This window comes from Mchenga conophoros, linkage group LG22 (genome assembly GCF_057382185.1).
Source record: "Mchenga conophoros isolate Kocher_MC1m ecotype Shallow Benthic linkage group LG22, M_conophoros_male_GT1.1, whole genome shotgun sequence".
Taxonomy (NCBI): domain Eukaryota; kingdom Metazoa; phylum Chordata; class Actinopteri; order Cichliformes; family Cichlidae; genus Mchenga; species Mchenga conophoros.
In genome coordinates, this window is record NC_140546.1 from 12,875,646 (window position 1) to 12,893,941 (window position 18,296).

Here is an 18,296-nt window from a genome sequence, read left to right on the forward strand (position 1 = left end):
GTGACAAGTTCGTAGCACCTGTTATTAGCTGAGCAGGGAGAAAAGAAGAGATAAATTAAATGCGTGCGTTCAAATTATTATTACTATTATTATTATTTTACACAGGCAAGGGAGCAGGTCAACCACATAAACCGGTCTGAAAGCTGATCCCCACAGTCTAAGCATGTCCTCTGTGCTGAGGTCTCTTTCTGCCAGGATCACTGGCGCACACACACACACACACACACACACACACACACACACACACACACACACACACAAACAAACGCACACACAAATACGTCCATGCACAGAGTCACATTCCTCTGCAGGCTCTGCGAGGGGCAGGCGCAGAGTGTGCTGGAAGCTTGGAACTGCTCTTCAGAGTGCGCGTCTCCCTCCCTCCCTCTCCCTCTCTCACTCTCTACCCCCAGTCGTTAAGTTTGCGAGCAGAGGAGGAAAGAACGGCAGAGAGACCAGGGGAGGTCTGACGACACTATCCCAGCATACCCAGCACCTACTTTAAATGCACACTCTGATAAACGCAGGCAGGCTCTGATTTACTGGAGGAACACCAAGAAATATAGCCAAGCTGTCACACTCCAAGACATGTGTGCAACTTTCCCTGCCAGGACAAAAGCTTAAGAGGAGGTTTGGAAACATACATGTGTGTCCCGTCCATGGCAAAAAAGTCTGCATGAACTCTGACTGCTGGAGGTCCAACTTAAGGATGGAGGATACATGTTTCAGGCTAACGTTTTCTGATTCAGCACTTAAGAGAACATCTAGTAAAGCATAGAAGGAGAAACAAGAGACACAAGAAATTTAATCACCCTCAACAGCGCTTCCAGGCTGATATGATGCTGTGGTACCACTACAGTCGTCACCTGCTGTCGCTGGCGGCGCTTCTGGTGATTGTGAGCTGCGGAGGAGGTGAGCAGCGGAGAGGGACGGACGGCAGCAGCAGTAGCAGTAATGGAGGGAGTACTACTAGTAGTAGCAGCAGCAGCAGTAGTAATTCCAATAACAGACGTTTTCATAAGATCCAGCATGGCCAGTGCACCTACACCTTCATCCTACCTGAGGGAGAGGGAGCTGGAGGAGGCTCCTGCAAGGAAGCGAAGGCCAGTAGCTCGCAGTACAACGCCAACTCTCTCCAGAGGGACGCTCCACCACCTGAGCCAGACTTTCCCAGCCAGAAGATCCAGCAGCTGGAGAACGTTATGGAGAATTACACCCAGTGGCTACAGAAGGTAAGGAGGAACTTTATGTGGAGCATCAGGTGCTAGATCTCTCTTTTCATTTAAACATGATCTTGGCTTAATGATAAGCTGAAATAAGAACGCAGTGGAATTTTCCTGTTTTAATCAGAACCACGCTGAAAATCTTAGAATTGCATCTGCATGAGTTTTTTCTTTTGAAGTGGCTGCTGTGTGCTATTTGTTGAGATATTTGTGTCTGCTTGGGTGTGTGGTCTCCCCAGAGCGTCTGTTTGTAGCTTCACTAGATACCTTGTTTTGGTTTGTGGACGAGGCTGTCAGACTAAAACCATGCAGTGTTTGCTGTTTTCATGTAGTCGACACGTAGTTTGTCAAAGTGCTTGTCTGTAGGAGAGTTTATGTGCCTTGGAAAAGTGCAGCTTTCTTTTACCCATACCCCCCCCAAAGGGTGATGCTGTGTGGCCACTTTCAAAATAAAATTCCAGAGATTACCACACAAAACACTGACAACATCAAAAATGTTAAAATGCACGGCTGTCAACTGGTTGACTTACACCTCATAACTCCTTCAGTTGTTGAGAAAGCAGCCTGGTCTCATAGTGGCATTAATCTTCTTTGCTTCTGAGTTGACAAACAGACTTTTATTAGTTAACAAAATATGTGTTTTTGATAACACACAAAAGAGGACAGACTGGAGTATTTGGTTACGTAACTGTGTACTGCGTCTCTGTCTAACACATCTCTGTTTTCCTGACGTCTTCCTACTTTTCTCTGTGTTAACCGCAAAATTCCACAGATGCTCATACAGCAAAGGTAGCTATATGTCAGTCACCCTCTGCTCTCCAGTGGGCTGTCTCTTTAATGGCAGGAAGTCAGAGGGAGCCCCAAGAGACTCAAAGAGGAGGAAAAGACATGGAAGGAGAATGCTCTCTTTATTTTTGTTCAAGTGTGAGTTTAGCCTGAAAATCCAGATTCATATAAAAGAAGTTTTATGTGAATATTTTTATTGGAAGAATTTATTGGTTAAATAACTCCTAAATTAAATCCTTTTAATGGGAATTTGAAGATCTGTGAGGTTTTTTGTTCAAATATGTTAATAAGATGCGAATTCTGAAGCCATATCTGATACTGCTTGGCAGGCACTCTGCTTTTTCAGGCTTTGAGACTTTGTGTCTCCGAAAAGCCCAAGACCGTCTCTCTGAAATGAATACACGATTCAAACAAACAAACTTTCAGTTTTGGCATCACAGGATCTCGTGCTCCTGCTCTTTCTACAGTGTTGTTGCTCCCAAATAAGATTAGCATGTCCAGTCTGCCATCAACACCTAAAAGCTGATGGCTTATTTTATTTTCCGCAGTTTGTAAGTCAAACACGCGCACAGCTAACAACTGATGGATTTCATGGATCACAGTGTAACGGGGAATTTATCAAGCTGAATTTCACCGATTAATCTGTTTGTATGCAATGAACATGTCCTTCGAAAGCTCTCAGAGCTACGCTGCGTCTGCTTTTCGTTTTCTCAGAGAAAGTAATTTTCACTCCACGAGTTGGAGGAAATAGTCATTTCTCATCAATTAACCAGGTAGTGGCAGCGGTCTGCTAGAGCGAGATGTTGACTGAGTTCGGAATTAAGGGAGGTAGTGTTGGGGGCTACTCCACCCTCCAGCAAATTCAGAATATCTTACGAAACTACAGAACTTAGAAATGCGTCTCAAACCAACTTGGGTATAGCACAAGAGGATTTTGTCGCTACTACTGACTTTATCTACATTTAGCATTCTGTGTGTCACAGTTGTTTATGTAGAGTCACCATTAAAGGGAGGAAAAATGAGAAAAGACTTTTAGTAGTCAAACGTCTGAAAACTTGTGTATGTGTTTCTGTCTGTGTCTTAAGTGCAGAGAAAGGCCATGGTTTATAATAATACCAGCTCTATCTTTGCTCAGTGAACCTCATCCGTCTATGACAGTACAAGGGACCCTGTGAAAACACAACGGCAGCATTCGTGCACTGAAGGTTTGACTAATGGGACCTCTAGAATAACTTTCTCCTCAGATGTAAGGAAGAGAGCACCACTACTGCCATTGTGCTTCTCTCCTGACACCTAGGAGTTTATCGTGCAGGACCAAAGACAATCTTATCATGAATTTTCTGATGTATCTTCTAAATACTGTAAATTTAAATACAAAAGCAGAAAAAACAAGTATCAGAAATAAAGAGGAATTAGCTCTTGGTCATTTCATAAGGGAAGTTTAAACACACAGTGGTAATTCACGCTAATTGCACTACATGGGGGGGAGAACATCAGGATGCAGTTAACATTTTTCATTGGACAGAAGATTAAGCGTCTCAGTCAGTCTATCTATCTTAATCACGCCGGTCTTTTTACTGCTTGTCTAAAAGAAAGCTCGCCCTGATGTTGCTCCAACCAGCCCTGATGAAAGAGACGGACAGAGAAGATTATTATAGATAGCAACCCTGTGCCTGTGCTTTCAGTCCAGTGTGGGGGGTAGACAGTTAAGAGTGATGTAGCAAACAGCTGTTGGGGAAGTGTTTTAAGCCTGAGATCTTACCTTTGTCAACCCAGGGTAAAGTATATGGACCCGGATAACATTCCTAACCAGTCAAAGGTGGCTCGTGTTTGCTCAAGGATTACTTCTTTTTCCTGTCTGCAAGGTGAAGAGCCATGGATAAGCTTTCTTACCAGAATTTCACAGAATTATAAAAGGAACACACGGGCAGAAAACCCCCACAAAAAACAAGAAATGGAGAGAAAATAAAAGACAACAGGTAGGTGACTGTGTTTGGTATGCAAATGTGTTTTTATTTTTGACACTTATCTATAATACTTTTATTTTCTGTTCTTACCAAATATATTGTCCACAGTGATATTAATTATTCACTGATTTGTACTTTAATGGGGTTTATATTGGGCAATAGCTGAAAATGAAAAAAAAAAATAGAGAAGAAACACCCTTCAGTGATGTTACAAGTGTTGATGTTGCATAGTCTGTCCACCTGAGGGCGCTCTGCAACTTGTTGGCAACAGGTGTTTGCCAACAAGGAAGAACCAAACAAGTATAGATCAAAATCCTTTATCAGACAGGCTGTAAAACTGGGACAGTACATCAGACATTTCACAGGATTCAATTCCCACAATGCACCTGCTGCAGCAACTCACCTATCTGTTACAAACCAGCCAATCTTAGTACAACACAGAGTGATACAGAATACTGAAGCTAACAAAATGCTAAAATACATACTCAATATGCAGCAGGAAGGTAAAGTACGAGTTTTTTTCGAATTTTCTCCATATCTCATAAACAGGTGTTTTTGCTATTAGTTAGTTCCTTGCTAGAATGCAATACGGTTACAGCTTAGAAGAGATTTTGTTATCTTATGCTGGCAAGTCAGCTTTATTTATTATTATTATTTATTTATTTATTTATTTATTTCAAACATATGTCACCATATGTCACGTCAAAGTGCATAAAAAAATCGTCCATTTTCAATCCAAATCCAGTGTATGCCTGTAAAATTCCACAATGAAACTTTGAATATATATAAATCTCAACCACAGTGTCTCACAAACATCAAACATAATCATTTAGCATCAAACAGCAGCAAGCTAACGTTTCCATTTCTGAAGCTTTTATAACATAAACTGTCTGGTCAATGCAGCAAACCTTATTTTTGAAATACCTAAGTATGAGTTGATCTTCTTGGGATTTAAAATATCTCGTGCTTATAACTTTGTGCAATTTAGGGCACAAAAAGGATTCCCAGTGTCATCTCGCCATAAGGTCTCCTACCGTTTATGTACATATACAGGCCATAATGTTCTAAAAACCTCCTATTAAAATGTTTTCTTCAAGCAGGCTGTCCCAAAATCTTAATGCTATCGGAACAACAGGACAATTTCACCTCGACTAAATGTTAGCAGCCGTCATGGAATAAAGAAGCCAGAAGATTGCAAATGTAACCAGGAGCCAGATTTAAATATGCACTCATTGCATAAAATGAGTTTTGTTGGTGGTGGAAACATTTTTAAAAGCTACATTTTATCAACATCTACTTTTAAATGGTGTTCTTTGGTGCACTGAAGTGTAATAAGATCTTCTCATTTCCCCCTCTTGTGGAAACTGCAGAAAGTTTCTGGAGAAGCCTTTGCCAAACTAAGCTGTTGAACATGGAGGGGAAATGACCATCCTGGGTGTCTTATCCCTGTGAAATTCCCATCTTTCTGCCTCTTGACGAACTTGACTGCGTTGCATAAACAGTGCTTTAGAGGATATACCAACATGTGGGCAGCAGCTTGTTTCCCTTCCATATTGGGAGTTCATTTGAGAAAGAGTGAATATGTTTCTCTACTTAATGCTGTCAGAAGGCCACACAGTGTGCCTGGGGATCCAAGGGGAAACCTATCTATTTTAGTAGTGACTTCCTCTATAAGAGTTTATTTTTCACTCGTAATGTTGTCCAAAGCTAACAATCGGATGATACATAAAGACGGGCAAATGCTCCAAGGAATAAAAAGTCTTGTCCTTCTGGACCTCTAAACTTGCAAAAAGGAAACCATAGAAATTACAGAAGGGCGCTCCAATAACAGCTTCCAGAAGGGTTTTCTTGGTTGCACTTGTGCTTTGACTGTAAGTGAAAAGGAAAGAGAACTTTCTGCTTCTGCGTGTCGTGGGAGCAGGGAAAAACATTACAACAATGCCGCAGTATTTCCACACGGACATGAAAATGGGGTTCAACACTGTTAATGTTTCTGATTTTCAGGGAAAGGGGGCATTTAGCGGTTTTGTCATGCTCAATAAGCCGTACCGCTTTGTTTTCAGACTCACCCGTTTTTTCCAGAGGTCGTATTTCAATTAACCGGTGGCTGCGAACATGATGGCAGCTTTGATACTGGCCAGGCAGGTATTGTACACCTATGTCTCTTTAAAGTCACATGAATGAAGCAGTACATTTCTAGGTAATGTGACAGTCCATTTTGAATTTGTCTAGTTTCCTTTAGTGCAGCGATACAAAGTTACCATTTGGTTTCTTTTTCCATCATTCATTTTAGTGAATTACTCTCAGGTGGGTACTTTATTGAGGATTTATTTTGCTTTAATTACAAGGTTATACATTTGGCTAAATGCTTGCAGGATTTATGACATCCCCACTGAAAACACTGTAGCTATAGCTTGTAGCTTGGCACCCATTCGTGCATCTGTAAAATAAATTGAGAGTTTCCTCTTATAGGCTCATGTTTCCGTGCACTCTCACTCTTCTAATGGTGCTAATTTTTCTTCATTTGGTCGTTAGAGGTATTACGAATGTAGGTACTCTTGTGATTTGGCCACTTGGACACAGTGAAAAAAGTCACGCACATATGCTATACCGTATTATTACTTTTAATCATCATTAAAAAAAATTTGGAGGTAGTCTGAAGTCTAGCCCCAGGCCATCTGATTGATGAGAGGTTGTATTCAGATTCCTTTTAGCTCTAATCTGGTCACCACCAACTTCAGAGGGACATATCTGACTTTTCAGCTGCTAAACGCTCCATTATGTTCACCTTTGCTAACTTTGCAAGTCTGCTTTTTAGTTGACATTAAGAACAAAGCGGTTTAACTAGAGCTTTTTTTTTTTTACTTAAACAGCAGTTTGCCAGGACCAGAAGAGTCATAAGAGAAACAAACCAAACAATGAAGTCAGAAGCAATTCCAGCACTGAGACTTTGAAATAGCCTCCAACTCCAACTTTGTTTAGCTGACTCTCTGGACGCCTTTTAGTCAAGGAGGCCTTTTGTTGAGATTCTTATGGATAGTACCTGTTTTTAGTTAGCTGTTTTCCTTAATTCCTATATTTTATTTTTTGGATTGCTTTGTGAAGATATATCTGTAAAAAGCACTTTAGAAATAAACTTTACTTCCTTACTTATTTATATCTCAATATTTGTAAAAGCTCTGGGAAATTATTTAGAGTTAATAACACCAAGTCATCCATTCATCCACCCGTTCAACTTAGGGTGAAAGGTGCTGGAGCCTATCCCAGCTGTCATGGGGCAAGATATGGGGTAGGTTGACAGACTATCACAGAGCCATTGTTTATACAGCAATACAGATTATATCAGCTTTAAGGTAGGTGTATGTGTATAGGTTTTATTCTAGTGTGGTATTTAAATATTTTCTTATAAAATTGTTGAAATAAGAGGTTTTTTGTTTTTTTGCCTCCCAACAGAACAACCATACATAATATTATTCTGGGCAGACAAGTGAAAGCCATTAGTACTAGAGTGGAAGTTGTTGTCAGAAGAGTTGCCAAAAGCAAAAAGGTTCTTGTCTGCATCTTTGCCACTGCTAAGGTTGAGTGATTATGAGCCAAATATGAGATAATAACAACTTAGATAGAGTGGAACATTAGACATTATGGTCGATGTAAGTGCACGGTTAGTAATGTAATGTGCTGTTATTTTAGCCTGCAGCAAATCACGAGTGTGTTTAAGCTTACTTCAGTCGCAGAGCTGCCTGTTATCTTTTTTTGTATTTTTGTTTTATAATGACTCTTGATAAACAGAGCAGATGATAGATAATATTACTCACCCATATCTGCTATTTGTTTTCCTCCAGACTTCGGTTCATGCAGGTCGTACGCTGTAAATCAAAGTTTGATTAAGGTCAAAGGAACTGATATGGCATTAAAAACAAAGCTCTGTTTGGATATTTGATATTTGAGCTGTTTGCAGAGAATACCCCAAGACGTCTAACTCGGTTTGAATTTGCAGTAATCTGTCAGATGTTCTCTTTTTTTTTCCCAACTGGTTTGTTTCCAGGAAAAGATAACTGATAAAATATCAATTTCTTGTATTGCTGATTCTGGCAATGTGCCGCAGAATGAAAAATAAGGATACGCTGTGAATTTGAATGCTCTCGCTACATGCTTCAGTTTGTGTTCATCCAATTTGGAAGTTCACTCTAAGTTGTGTTGTTTGATCTTCGTTTATGATAATTTTCAATCCCGTAGATATTTCTGTGAAGTGGAGGAAAAATTCCTGAAGCCGCCTTAGATGCTGCCTTTGAGGCCGGCTCTCCCTCCAGTGTCTCTTTGACTCTCCCTGACAGATGTTGCATTCTGAGTGGATGTCTTTGTTTGTCAACGCTGGGGAGCCTTCCAGAGGTTCCAGAGGGCAGCGCCGTTTCACCCTGCTTGGAGTTAGCCTTGCAGATTGTGTGTTTCTCGGATTCTAAAGCAAAGAAACACAAGAATCAAGGTCAGATGCTCCAAAATGAGGAGAAAAGGCCGTAGAGTGAGGCCAAGTTGTAGAAAACTGTTGACAGGAAGCGCATAACGGTGAAAAGAAGACAGAAGAAGATTGGGACAGACTCGGAATAGTAGGAAAGAAAACATAAACAGCTTCATTCCCTCGCACTGTGGCCTACATAGATCTTCAAATGAGTAATGGTTGTCTCCATTGTTTTTGTTGCGTTCTTATGGTGGTAGGATGTGAGCCACTTGTTCTTAAGCCCTTCGTGTCACATCTGAGCATTACTTCACGTATTTATTTAATCGTTTATTGTCTTATGGTGCGAGTGAGGGAGGCGAGCTGCTCTGTGAGTATTGTGCAACGTATTGAATTACATCTTCAGACCCACACATCTTGATGGAATTCAGTCTGGAGCAATTCAGAAGGGCAGGCTGTTTATAACCTGCCTCTGTTTTCTTTGGGCGCTTTGGGCACATGAAGTGAGTCGGGTCTCGGTTTATCGCTTTAAGTGCTGTGATTGGTGTGACACTTCGTTCAGCCTGCTAGTGGCAATACGCACATGCACGAAAAGATATAGACGCACATGCAGACACATTTGCACCCACAAATCTTAATATTTGCTTTGAAAGCAAAGACACTCGTAACCCTGTACAGAGTTGTGTTTGCGTTAGCGGGGACCTGAGCCAGACTTCTCATATTTCACAGAATACCACAGCTGGAGCTGGCACACTCACTGCAGACATGTAGAGGAAAGTCAGTAAAGTGGGTTACCCTGTGACATTTCTTATGTTCCCTGCTGTTAAACAATAACACCCTCAAAACATCGTACAGTGCAACTCAAGAGTCCTCATAAAATCAATGACTCCGTCGACTGTTTCAGTATGTTTCTTTTCTTTGGTCGTTTTAGCTGTTTGTACTTTCGGTCACGCTGCTATCAGAGCTGTCGATTAGCTGATAAGGAACACCTGCTGCACGACAGAATTTGGTGATGAATTGCACCAAGTATGCAATTCACACGCCTAAAACGCATAATTCGTTTGTTTTTAAAACACAATCTAAGTATTCAATCAAGTACGGTAACAAGAGGCTCTAACGAATAATCTTTTAGGCAAGCAAGCTGTGTATTGGATTTTTTCTTTCTAGTAAAGGCTCTAAAAAGTTCAACATTACATATAAGCAGATACTGATTTAGATTTTCATTAGAACTTGCTTTGTTGCATTACACCAAACTATAGCTAATCACTCTCCCACCAAAAAAACCCACCCAAATTGACATGGAAATAGCTCTTTTATATAATTCATAAATTCACTTTAAATGATAAATGTTGTAAAAATCAGTCTATACTTAATTTATCTAGTCCTACATATTTTTTTCTCTGTGCTCACAATGCAAAACCCATACAAACATGTTGATACATATACTCACTGGCCACTTCTTCAGTTACACCTTTGCGAGTTGGACCCTTTTTTGTCTGCAGATTTGTGGGCTGCTGCTGCAAATCTCATTTTCCACAACAACCCAAAGATCTGGTTGCCGTGGAAGCTATTTGAGAGCTGTGAACTCATTGTTATGTTCCAGAAAGCAGTTTGAGATCATTTCAGCTTTTGTGACATGGAGATTTATACTGGTGGATGGAGCCATCAGAAGATGAGAACGCTGTGGTCATAAAGGGATGGACAAGGTCAGCGACAGTACTCAGATAGGCTGTGGCATTTAAAAGATGCTCAGCTGGTACTAAGAACCTCAAAGTGTATCCCCCACAACATTACACAACCAGCAGCACGCCTGTATCACTGATATAATACAGGATGAATCCATGCTTTCATGTTGTTTACACCAAATTCTGACCTTTATAGAAATCTGGACCTTCATTTAGGACTGTTTATTATTGCTACATTGTTATTCGAGTGCGTGTTACAGGGGAAAACCTTGTAAAAACACTGCTGTATTTGGTGTCAGCCTGAAGCATCAAGCTGTTTTTGGTTTAGGCAAACAGTTGGCTGTAATGATTAGTACAGGTGGATTTTAGCAGTCAGTGTTGTGATTACTGGTAGAGAAAGCACTTTGCACACATTTAGGGATGGAAAAAATGTAGCGTAACATTTTTCTTCATGTACTTCCCCTCTGCAGCAACGGTGCAGTGACAGACTACCTCTAAATTGCGCTGCTGCACGGTGACCTAACAGGAACTAACTTAGAAATCTGTTGTTGATTGAAAAGATGGATGTGCTTGTTGGTCTGAGTTTACAACGAAAATACAAATGGTTACAAATAGTTCCAGAAGTTTATTTAAGTTGACATGTTTGCTGTGATTCTGAGGTGGAAAGGTTAATCCTCCAGAGGCCTGGACATGGACGTTAGTAAATCTGCACGCGTGAGTGTGTCACGTTCGTGTCCGTTTCTGCATGCGGGTTTGTGCACGACACTGTTTTATCTGCACAAGCCTGTTTTTTCGCCTGTGTTTGGATGAGATGACCTTGAGCTTAGCCGATAGTCTGAGAAGGATCATATGAGATGTTACTTCTCTGGGCATGTGCAATCACAAGGTGCAGAAACTGGAACAGAAGCTGACACATGCTGTCAAACAGCACTCACATTATCCATGTAAATGTATACACGTCAGTGATACATGATGTCTATGATGTCTCGTCTAAGGGAAGGATGAAGATATAACTTTTAACAGTTACAGATTGCAAAAAAGAATGGGTGATGTCACTGTTTTCCTAAAATCTACCTTGTATGGAGTAATTATCATTGTTTGCCATGATACAACTAAGATTCGTGGCTTTCTCATGGTTTTCAGTCCTACAACAGCACCAGACGGAGTTCGGTTCCAAGATTAGATGTTCATATTTCAGTTTTTCTGAGCGTTGTGGTACTCATCATGTTGGCTTAACAGTTAAGGTTTAAAGTTCATTCACGTCCTCAGAGATGGCAGCTTTCAAAAAGAAAACAAAGCCTCTTCTCTTTTTTTTTTCCACAGTGTTATTGCTTTACAGTCCATTTAGTACCTGGAACCTTTAAGCCCTCAAACTAATCACAAAAAATGGATAAGATGTTTTGTTGTTTGAGCATGACCATTTATGTTTGGTTGCACTGGTTGAAATCATTTGATCCATCCTTTGCTTTTGCTTTTGTTTATAGACATGTCTTGAGTGCCGCTGCCTATGAAATTCAAAAACAAACAGAAACTGAACACAGAAACCCAGGAATTAGACAGGTAATGCACACAGTGTGCACTTCTCTAAATGATCCTTTTCTCTACTTCTGTTTTCTTTAGCAACCTTGCACAACAGAAAAAGATGTGATGTAATTCCAATGACATGCTATGTCAAGAACCTTTCAATGTGTGTACAAATGTACTCGTACTGCAGTTTTTCTATGAAAAACATCAAACACGTGAGCAGCTAATGATCAAGATGCACAAACATGCAACATGTCAACCGAAGCCAAAGATCAAACTGCTCATTAGCTGCACATCGTCGATAAGAGCAGCGTCCACGTCCTTTTAAACATATGTGGTAAACTTCGGGTCAAAGCTGTTTCATGTGTGCATGTTAGCTGGTCTACTTCGGCCTCACTTACTTAGAAGTGCCTCGTGCAGCCACTGACAGTGCGTGTTAGCAACAGTGGAAGCGTGCAAAATGACTGAACAGTAACATAATCTGGACCTGGTGCGATAGTGTCTCTGTGTCTTCGGTATTAAAATCAAAGCGAAGCAAAGATTGTAAGAAAGACTCGGAAATGCAAGCACGTGTAGATGTGCAGATATGGGATGGAGGGAGGCAGAAAGAGAAAGTGAAGGAGGCCGTGCTCAGCTCACACTGTGGTGATTAACTATAGGAACAGTTTATAAACTCCGGAGTCTATGCTTAATGGGATGTTAGGATGAAAGATAAACACGAACGTGACATTGAAGGAAACAACCCTTGTCATTAAAGGCTCATTCGTTTTGATTTAAAAAGACGCCCAGCTTGGTAGGTAGTGGGGCTGGCACACAAACTACTGGAACCATTTTTCCCTGAGGTTTTGCCTGACTAGGAGGTTTAACATACAACGCTGTATGTAGTAAGGTTTCTGTCATGGCTGAAATTAAAACAAAACATGCCCCCTTTCATATATTTCTACAACTGTCTGGCAGAGGAATCTCCTGCTGGGATGTTTTGAGGGTATACTGGAATGCTATCTCAAATATTTGGACGTAATAGACTCCTCCATGGGATGGTGGGTTTGCGATCCCTGTGTGCTTAAGTAAAGGGGCAGACTGACATGGCCAGCAGCATAGACACACAAAAAAAGACTTTTAAAAAAGGGTGCATTCCTGTCCAGATGTGTCCCTGAGGAAAGCTTCTCATGTTGGATGACTAAGTGAGCCACAATATCTCAGGACTGTCCCTCTGCTGGTGCTCCCAGTTTAAGACATCTGGATGAATGGTAGCAGGTCCAGCTTTGTTTGCTTATTTGTTTTTCGTTATGCATTCCCATGTCTTGAATGACTGCAAGAACTTCCTCTCCCATAAGGCTAGATAAGCAAAATTAATTGGAGTAATTTTTGGACCATTTTGACATTAGATAGCACCAATGTAACTGGAGTATTTATGAAAATATACTTTCATATGCACACTTTCCTTCACTGTATTTGTTTACATTTGTCATTGAAAGAAACCATGCTTTGTCTCTAATAGCGACTGTTACATCTGCTTGACTTAGGAATCATACATTAAATGCTGTCTTGAACCACCCCTCATTTCTTTAGGTACAGTGATTTATTGAATCATGTCCATCATGCAGTAAATAAAGGCTCTTTGGCATAAAAGAATTCCCATGTTAGAACTGTCTCACGCATGTAATTTCTTTAAGTACTCTGCAGGAGTAGCTCCCCAGTTGTCTATCAAGGTGATCCCATACTGCTTCAATCATGGTGAGGTTTGGGCTCTGAGAAAGTCAGTACATGACTGATGGTGTTCTTTTGTCTTTCTTCTTGTCTTTTTTCTCTACTCTGGGATGCTTTTACTGAATTAGCATCAGATGCTTTCCAGATGGTATTGCATCATGAATCAAAATCTGCTGATACTTGTCTGTGTGCATAATTCCATTCTCTTTGACAATATCCTCACACCACTGGCTGAAATGCAGCTCTAAACCATTTCAGACCCATTCTACAGAAGGCTGTAGATACTCACTGTTGTACCTCTCTCCTGATCTTTGCAAGACTGCTTGCCATTGATTTTCAGTGGGGACTGGTTTTTGTGTAATTTCAGTTTTTACTTAATTTGGCATACCTCAGCATTTTCTTCCTTAAGAATGGCTTCTTGATAGCCACCCTTCCACTGATGCCATTTCTGATTAGGCTTCGAACAATAAATGGATCAACTGACCTGAACTTGTCAAGTGTCCTCAACTTTTTTAAGGACACACTACACACCATGCTCAGATACGCCAAGTTTTTGGCTAATAGCTTTTTGGGAATTGCCTTGTTGGTGCAAAAATACTATTATATTGCTGTCAAGCAGTGCTATCTTGGCATTGTTCATAGATTCAGCTAAAGAAATGAGAATAAAGTGTGTTTTTGCGACAGACTGCCAGTAACCTAAAGTAAGGACCTAAAGATACAATTTTAAATTTATAATAATAACAATAATAAAAGCTTGTTCCTACCGTAGATTTTATGAGATGAGCTTGTTCTCTCGGTTTTATAGGAGTTGTAGCCTGTAGATATTATGATATTTTTTATGTTTCTTGTCTAACACTTTGCAGTGATTTGAGTTATGTGTAGTTTCACTGGAATTTAGTCCTAAAGAAGCACCGAGCAGAGCAACTCTGAAAATTCATTTCCAGAATAAATTTTCCTCATGAAAACAAGCAGTGTCTGTATAATCGTATCAAAATCAGTAAATGAAAACCAAACATTGCTCTTGGATGTTCTCACACAAGTGCTACAAAACTCAAGTTCAAGGCTTTAAAATGTCCGTCTCTCTATTTTATGTCAAAAGACCGTGTTTGTCCATCTGTGCTTTTCATAACACAATGCCAACATTGCAATTTTTATATCTCAATCTGTCATTCTGACAAATAAAAGACTTTCTTTGTCGTATATTCTAGTAGTTTATCACTGAATGTATGTGTTATAGACATAACACTGTCAGACTTTGATTTAAAAGGTCCTTCCAAGTTTGACCATTCACGTAAGAGAAAGCATAACACAGATTACACAAAATTTATGTCTCAAAGAAACTAACAAAAAAAAAAACAGACTAAAAGCAACAAGAGCAACACAAGCGGGTTTTCTTCTTTCTTGGGTTTTAATGTTTTTTGCAGATTTAACATAATCAAAAGAAGTATTAAATCTAAATTTGACTCGGGTTTGTGTTTCGAAATCGTGATTAAGAGCATCAGAATTTTACCCAGACCTTGTTGAAAATCAAGCCTCATTTCAATTGAAGCATTTAAATTATCTACACAGAGATCTCATCAGTTGTTTGGGAAAAAAAATCCCCACATCAAAAGGTATTATGTATATTCCCCCTTCTGTGTTTGTGATTTATTTGAATGGTTAACACTGAGTAATGATATGCAAAGTCGTATAGTTTAAGAATATCTGACAAAATGTGGAAAATATGAACTTCAATTTGGCTTAAAACTTTTGCACTCTGGTTAGAAGTTCTGATTTGTTTTTCCTAAGAAATATCACCCAGCCTTGAATATACCAGCCAGAAAATCTCACTTTCTTTTATTGGCTGCCCTGTTGACAAACCATCATGACAGTAAACCTTTGAAGGTTGAAAAATGGTGTGCGTCTGAACCTGCCAAGCAATTTTGGGTACTTCAAACTACGCACTATAATTGACCTAATCATTTATAAAGAGCTTGGTTTACTTAAAGTTGTGTACACATGTTTCATTATGTCCTTGGAAATACAAAACCACAACAAGATTAGCATCAATACTGTCTTGACAGGTTGACAAACGGGAAGAAAACAAGCAAGAAAGATATAAAGGGGGAAGAAAAGACAGTGTTGGATCAAGCAGGTGCTGGCAGGCACTTGGTTGTTTTTCAGATGGCCAAATTCACACAGATCAAGAGAGCTGAGAGAGGGTTTGGACAACCCAATTCATTGCGCACTCCTATTCCTATTCTAAATTATCCACCATCAGCATGTTTACTTGCTTTCTTGTATTGCTTACAGACCTTCTCCAATGTAGTGGCATGACTTTCACAAATAATACATTCTGTGGGAACTACCTCCTTGCAGGAAGTCTATACTGACCTATAAAATCCTTCTGCACCAAGGGCACTTCCACAGTTTTTGAAATGGGAAGTCCCCCTGCCTCTCTTTTTAAGCTTTCTACTTTATACTCTGTGGAGTAGAAAATATAATGCCTTGATTGATGCTCAATATTTCAGGTGAGGGAATTCCAGAAAGTTGATTCTGTAGTCTGGATGGAGCATTTTCAGTCGAAGAAGCATTTCATCCCTAATCCAAGTGATTTCTTCAGTCTCGACTCAATGCAAGTTTCCCCAGCCTTACTTGTGCTTCGTTTAGGTACTTGAGTGAATGCACTCAAGGTGCCAACCAATGCAGCAATCCTCTAGAGGTTCTGCTGTTAATATCAATGTTCTCAGTCTTCTGCTTTTTGTGTAAGACATATGCCTTGAAAGGTGCTTTATTCATCAACTATAGAGGTTCACACACAGTGCTCAAGAGCTGTCTACCATATTGAACATGATAGAATCACCAGTCTTGAAGGAAAAATGCATATTCCCAGATGGATTATCGAGAGGTTTCTGGTGGTTGCTGGCTGTCATTGAGCGAAATCAGTCACAAAGAGGATGTGGTGCAAAAAAATCTCCTTTTGGTTATTTTGGTTGTTAACAGATTGTTAACAGATTGCTTAGTTGCCAGTAGTTTGCATGTAAGATGATACCTTGTCTGCAAACACTCTAACTGTGCTAACTAACGGTACACTGAGAAAAAGTGAAACATGAAAAATTGCAACACAAACCCGAAGTGGTGAATGCTTGCCTGTAAAGTGAAAGTTGTGCGTCAGCACTGCAATTTGCATGATTCAAATGACGCGGTGTTTACTTTCAAGGCAAATGGTCTCCATTTCTTGCACAGTTTCACAAATGTTCAACTAGTGGTCAGCAAGTATTCGTAGTCAGCATATTTAGTTTGAAATACCGGTGTCTGTAGCAACCTGCTAGTGACTATATCAAGGAGGTTTCATTGGGATATTAACGGGAAGTATTTTCTCTCAAGACCCAAAATTCCTACCGGGGTCACTGACCAATCTATAGGGCTGTGTGACTGTTGCTTCTGGAATGAATATCAGAATGACTGCAACAACCTCCAGCAATCACCAACTGGTCAGAATACCCATTGAATTGACTGGTTGCTGCAATATGATATTGGGCCGTTCTCTCATCCTGTCTGACTGAAGCCTTATTCACTTGATCCAATGTTGCAACACGTTCAAAATGGCAGACAAGTTGACATCACATAGTTAGCGGGTACGTGACTGCAAGACCTAAATAGTCTGTGTGAGCCAGAGCGGAGGGAGTGACACAGTTAACGACTCAGTTAGTGACTAGCTACACCAACGCAAGTACGAACCACACAAGCAACACGTAGAAACTTCCAGCTCTCTGCAAGCAAAAAACTTTGATTCAAAAAGTTAATAAGATTTACCATATACCCCAAGCATTTGTTCAGTAAACATGACAACTCATCTTATGCAATGGATGGGTTTGTGTGGTTGCAGCTAGCTGATATGTCTGTCAGGAAGTAGATGAGTGAGCACTCTGGAAGTTGTTAACTTTCATTATATTGTTAGAGCGCTTATCTACAAGGTGAACTAAATAGGATCAAACTACAGTGTTGTTGAGTTTCCAGTTGTAGTTTTTTGTTGTAGTTGTAGATTCTTCATGCAAGTTTACAACAGTCCACGGAAAGGATAACTTTGTTAAAATAAAGTTTGCTGCAGCAGAAAATTATGTCACAGAACACTGCATATAAGCCTGGATATTATTCAGTAATTTACAGGTGTGGTGTAGCAAACAGCTCTTTTAAAACTGCCTGATGAAACTGTCTACTTTGACATGCCGGGCCTATGTTTGTTTCTTATTTATTTTATGTCAGTCTTTCTCACATGACATCCTGTTAGAGGACAAAAAATGTGGCAGCAATTGAGTAAATCTCTGGATGCTGGCCACTGGAGCAAAGGTCACAGAGATCTGCTACAAGTTCAGTCTGAGTTGTTACTCATCTAATCTTGACAGACTTTAAGACAGCGGTCCTAAAACCATTTAAAGGTGGCTTTTAAAACAAACAATCGAGTGACCGAGTTAGACAGTTTTTAAGATACGGCAGAAGTTTCTCCTATTTTATACAGCTGCAGAAAGTGGCCTGCAGTAAGTCAGGGTAGCACCTTCTAAAGCCCTACTAGAGTGAATTATAGACCCGGATTTTAAAGAGTGGTGTCAAATTCACCTTCCGCTGTCAGTGAACGATAAGAATGCATAAGTGGAGCCTATTTGCTGGCTTTGGGTCTAAGCCAGCAAATAGGCCTGTGATACATTGGGAAGGGCTGATGCGGGGGGTAGATCATGGTAAGTAATAACTCCCATCCTCTCTGTTAAAGTGGCCTGCAATGCATCCAGGCATGAGTGAAAGGGATGTATCCCAGAAGCCAGGCTGCCCCAGTAACACCATTACCATCACCTCCCTGCATGCACAAAGAGCTGGAGATAAGTAGAGATGTGACAAAGCTCCACTGGAAAGTATTTTAAAAAGTCCAGGCCTGCAGTTTCTTACTTTCACAGTGTCTCTTTGCACTGCTACT

General features: G+C 40.2%; 1 protein-coding gene across 1 annotated transcript in view; it reads left to right on the forward strand.

The window, feature by feature from the left end:
• Window positions 1-421: 421 nt before the first annotated feature.
• The window catches only part of angpt1 (angiopoietin 1), a 57,291-nt gene continuing 39,416 nt past the window's right edge, over window positions 422-18,296 (forward strand). Inside the window, exon 1 of the mRNA XM_085261398.1 lies at window positions 422-1,232. Coding sequence (XP_085117524.1) covers window positions 837-1,232 — 396 coding nt within the window. The 5' untranslated portion in view covers window positions 422-836. The remainder of the gene's footprint in view (window positions 1,233-18,296) is intronic.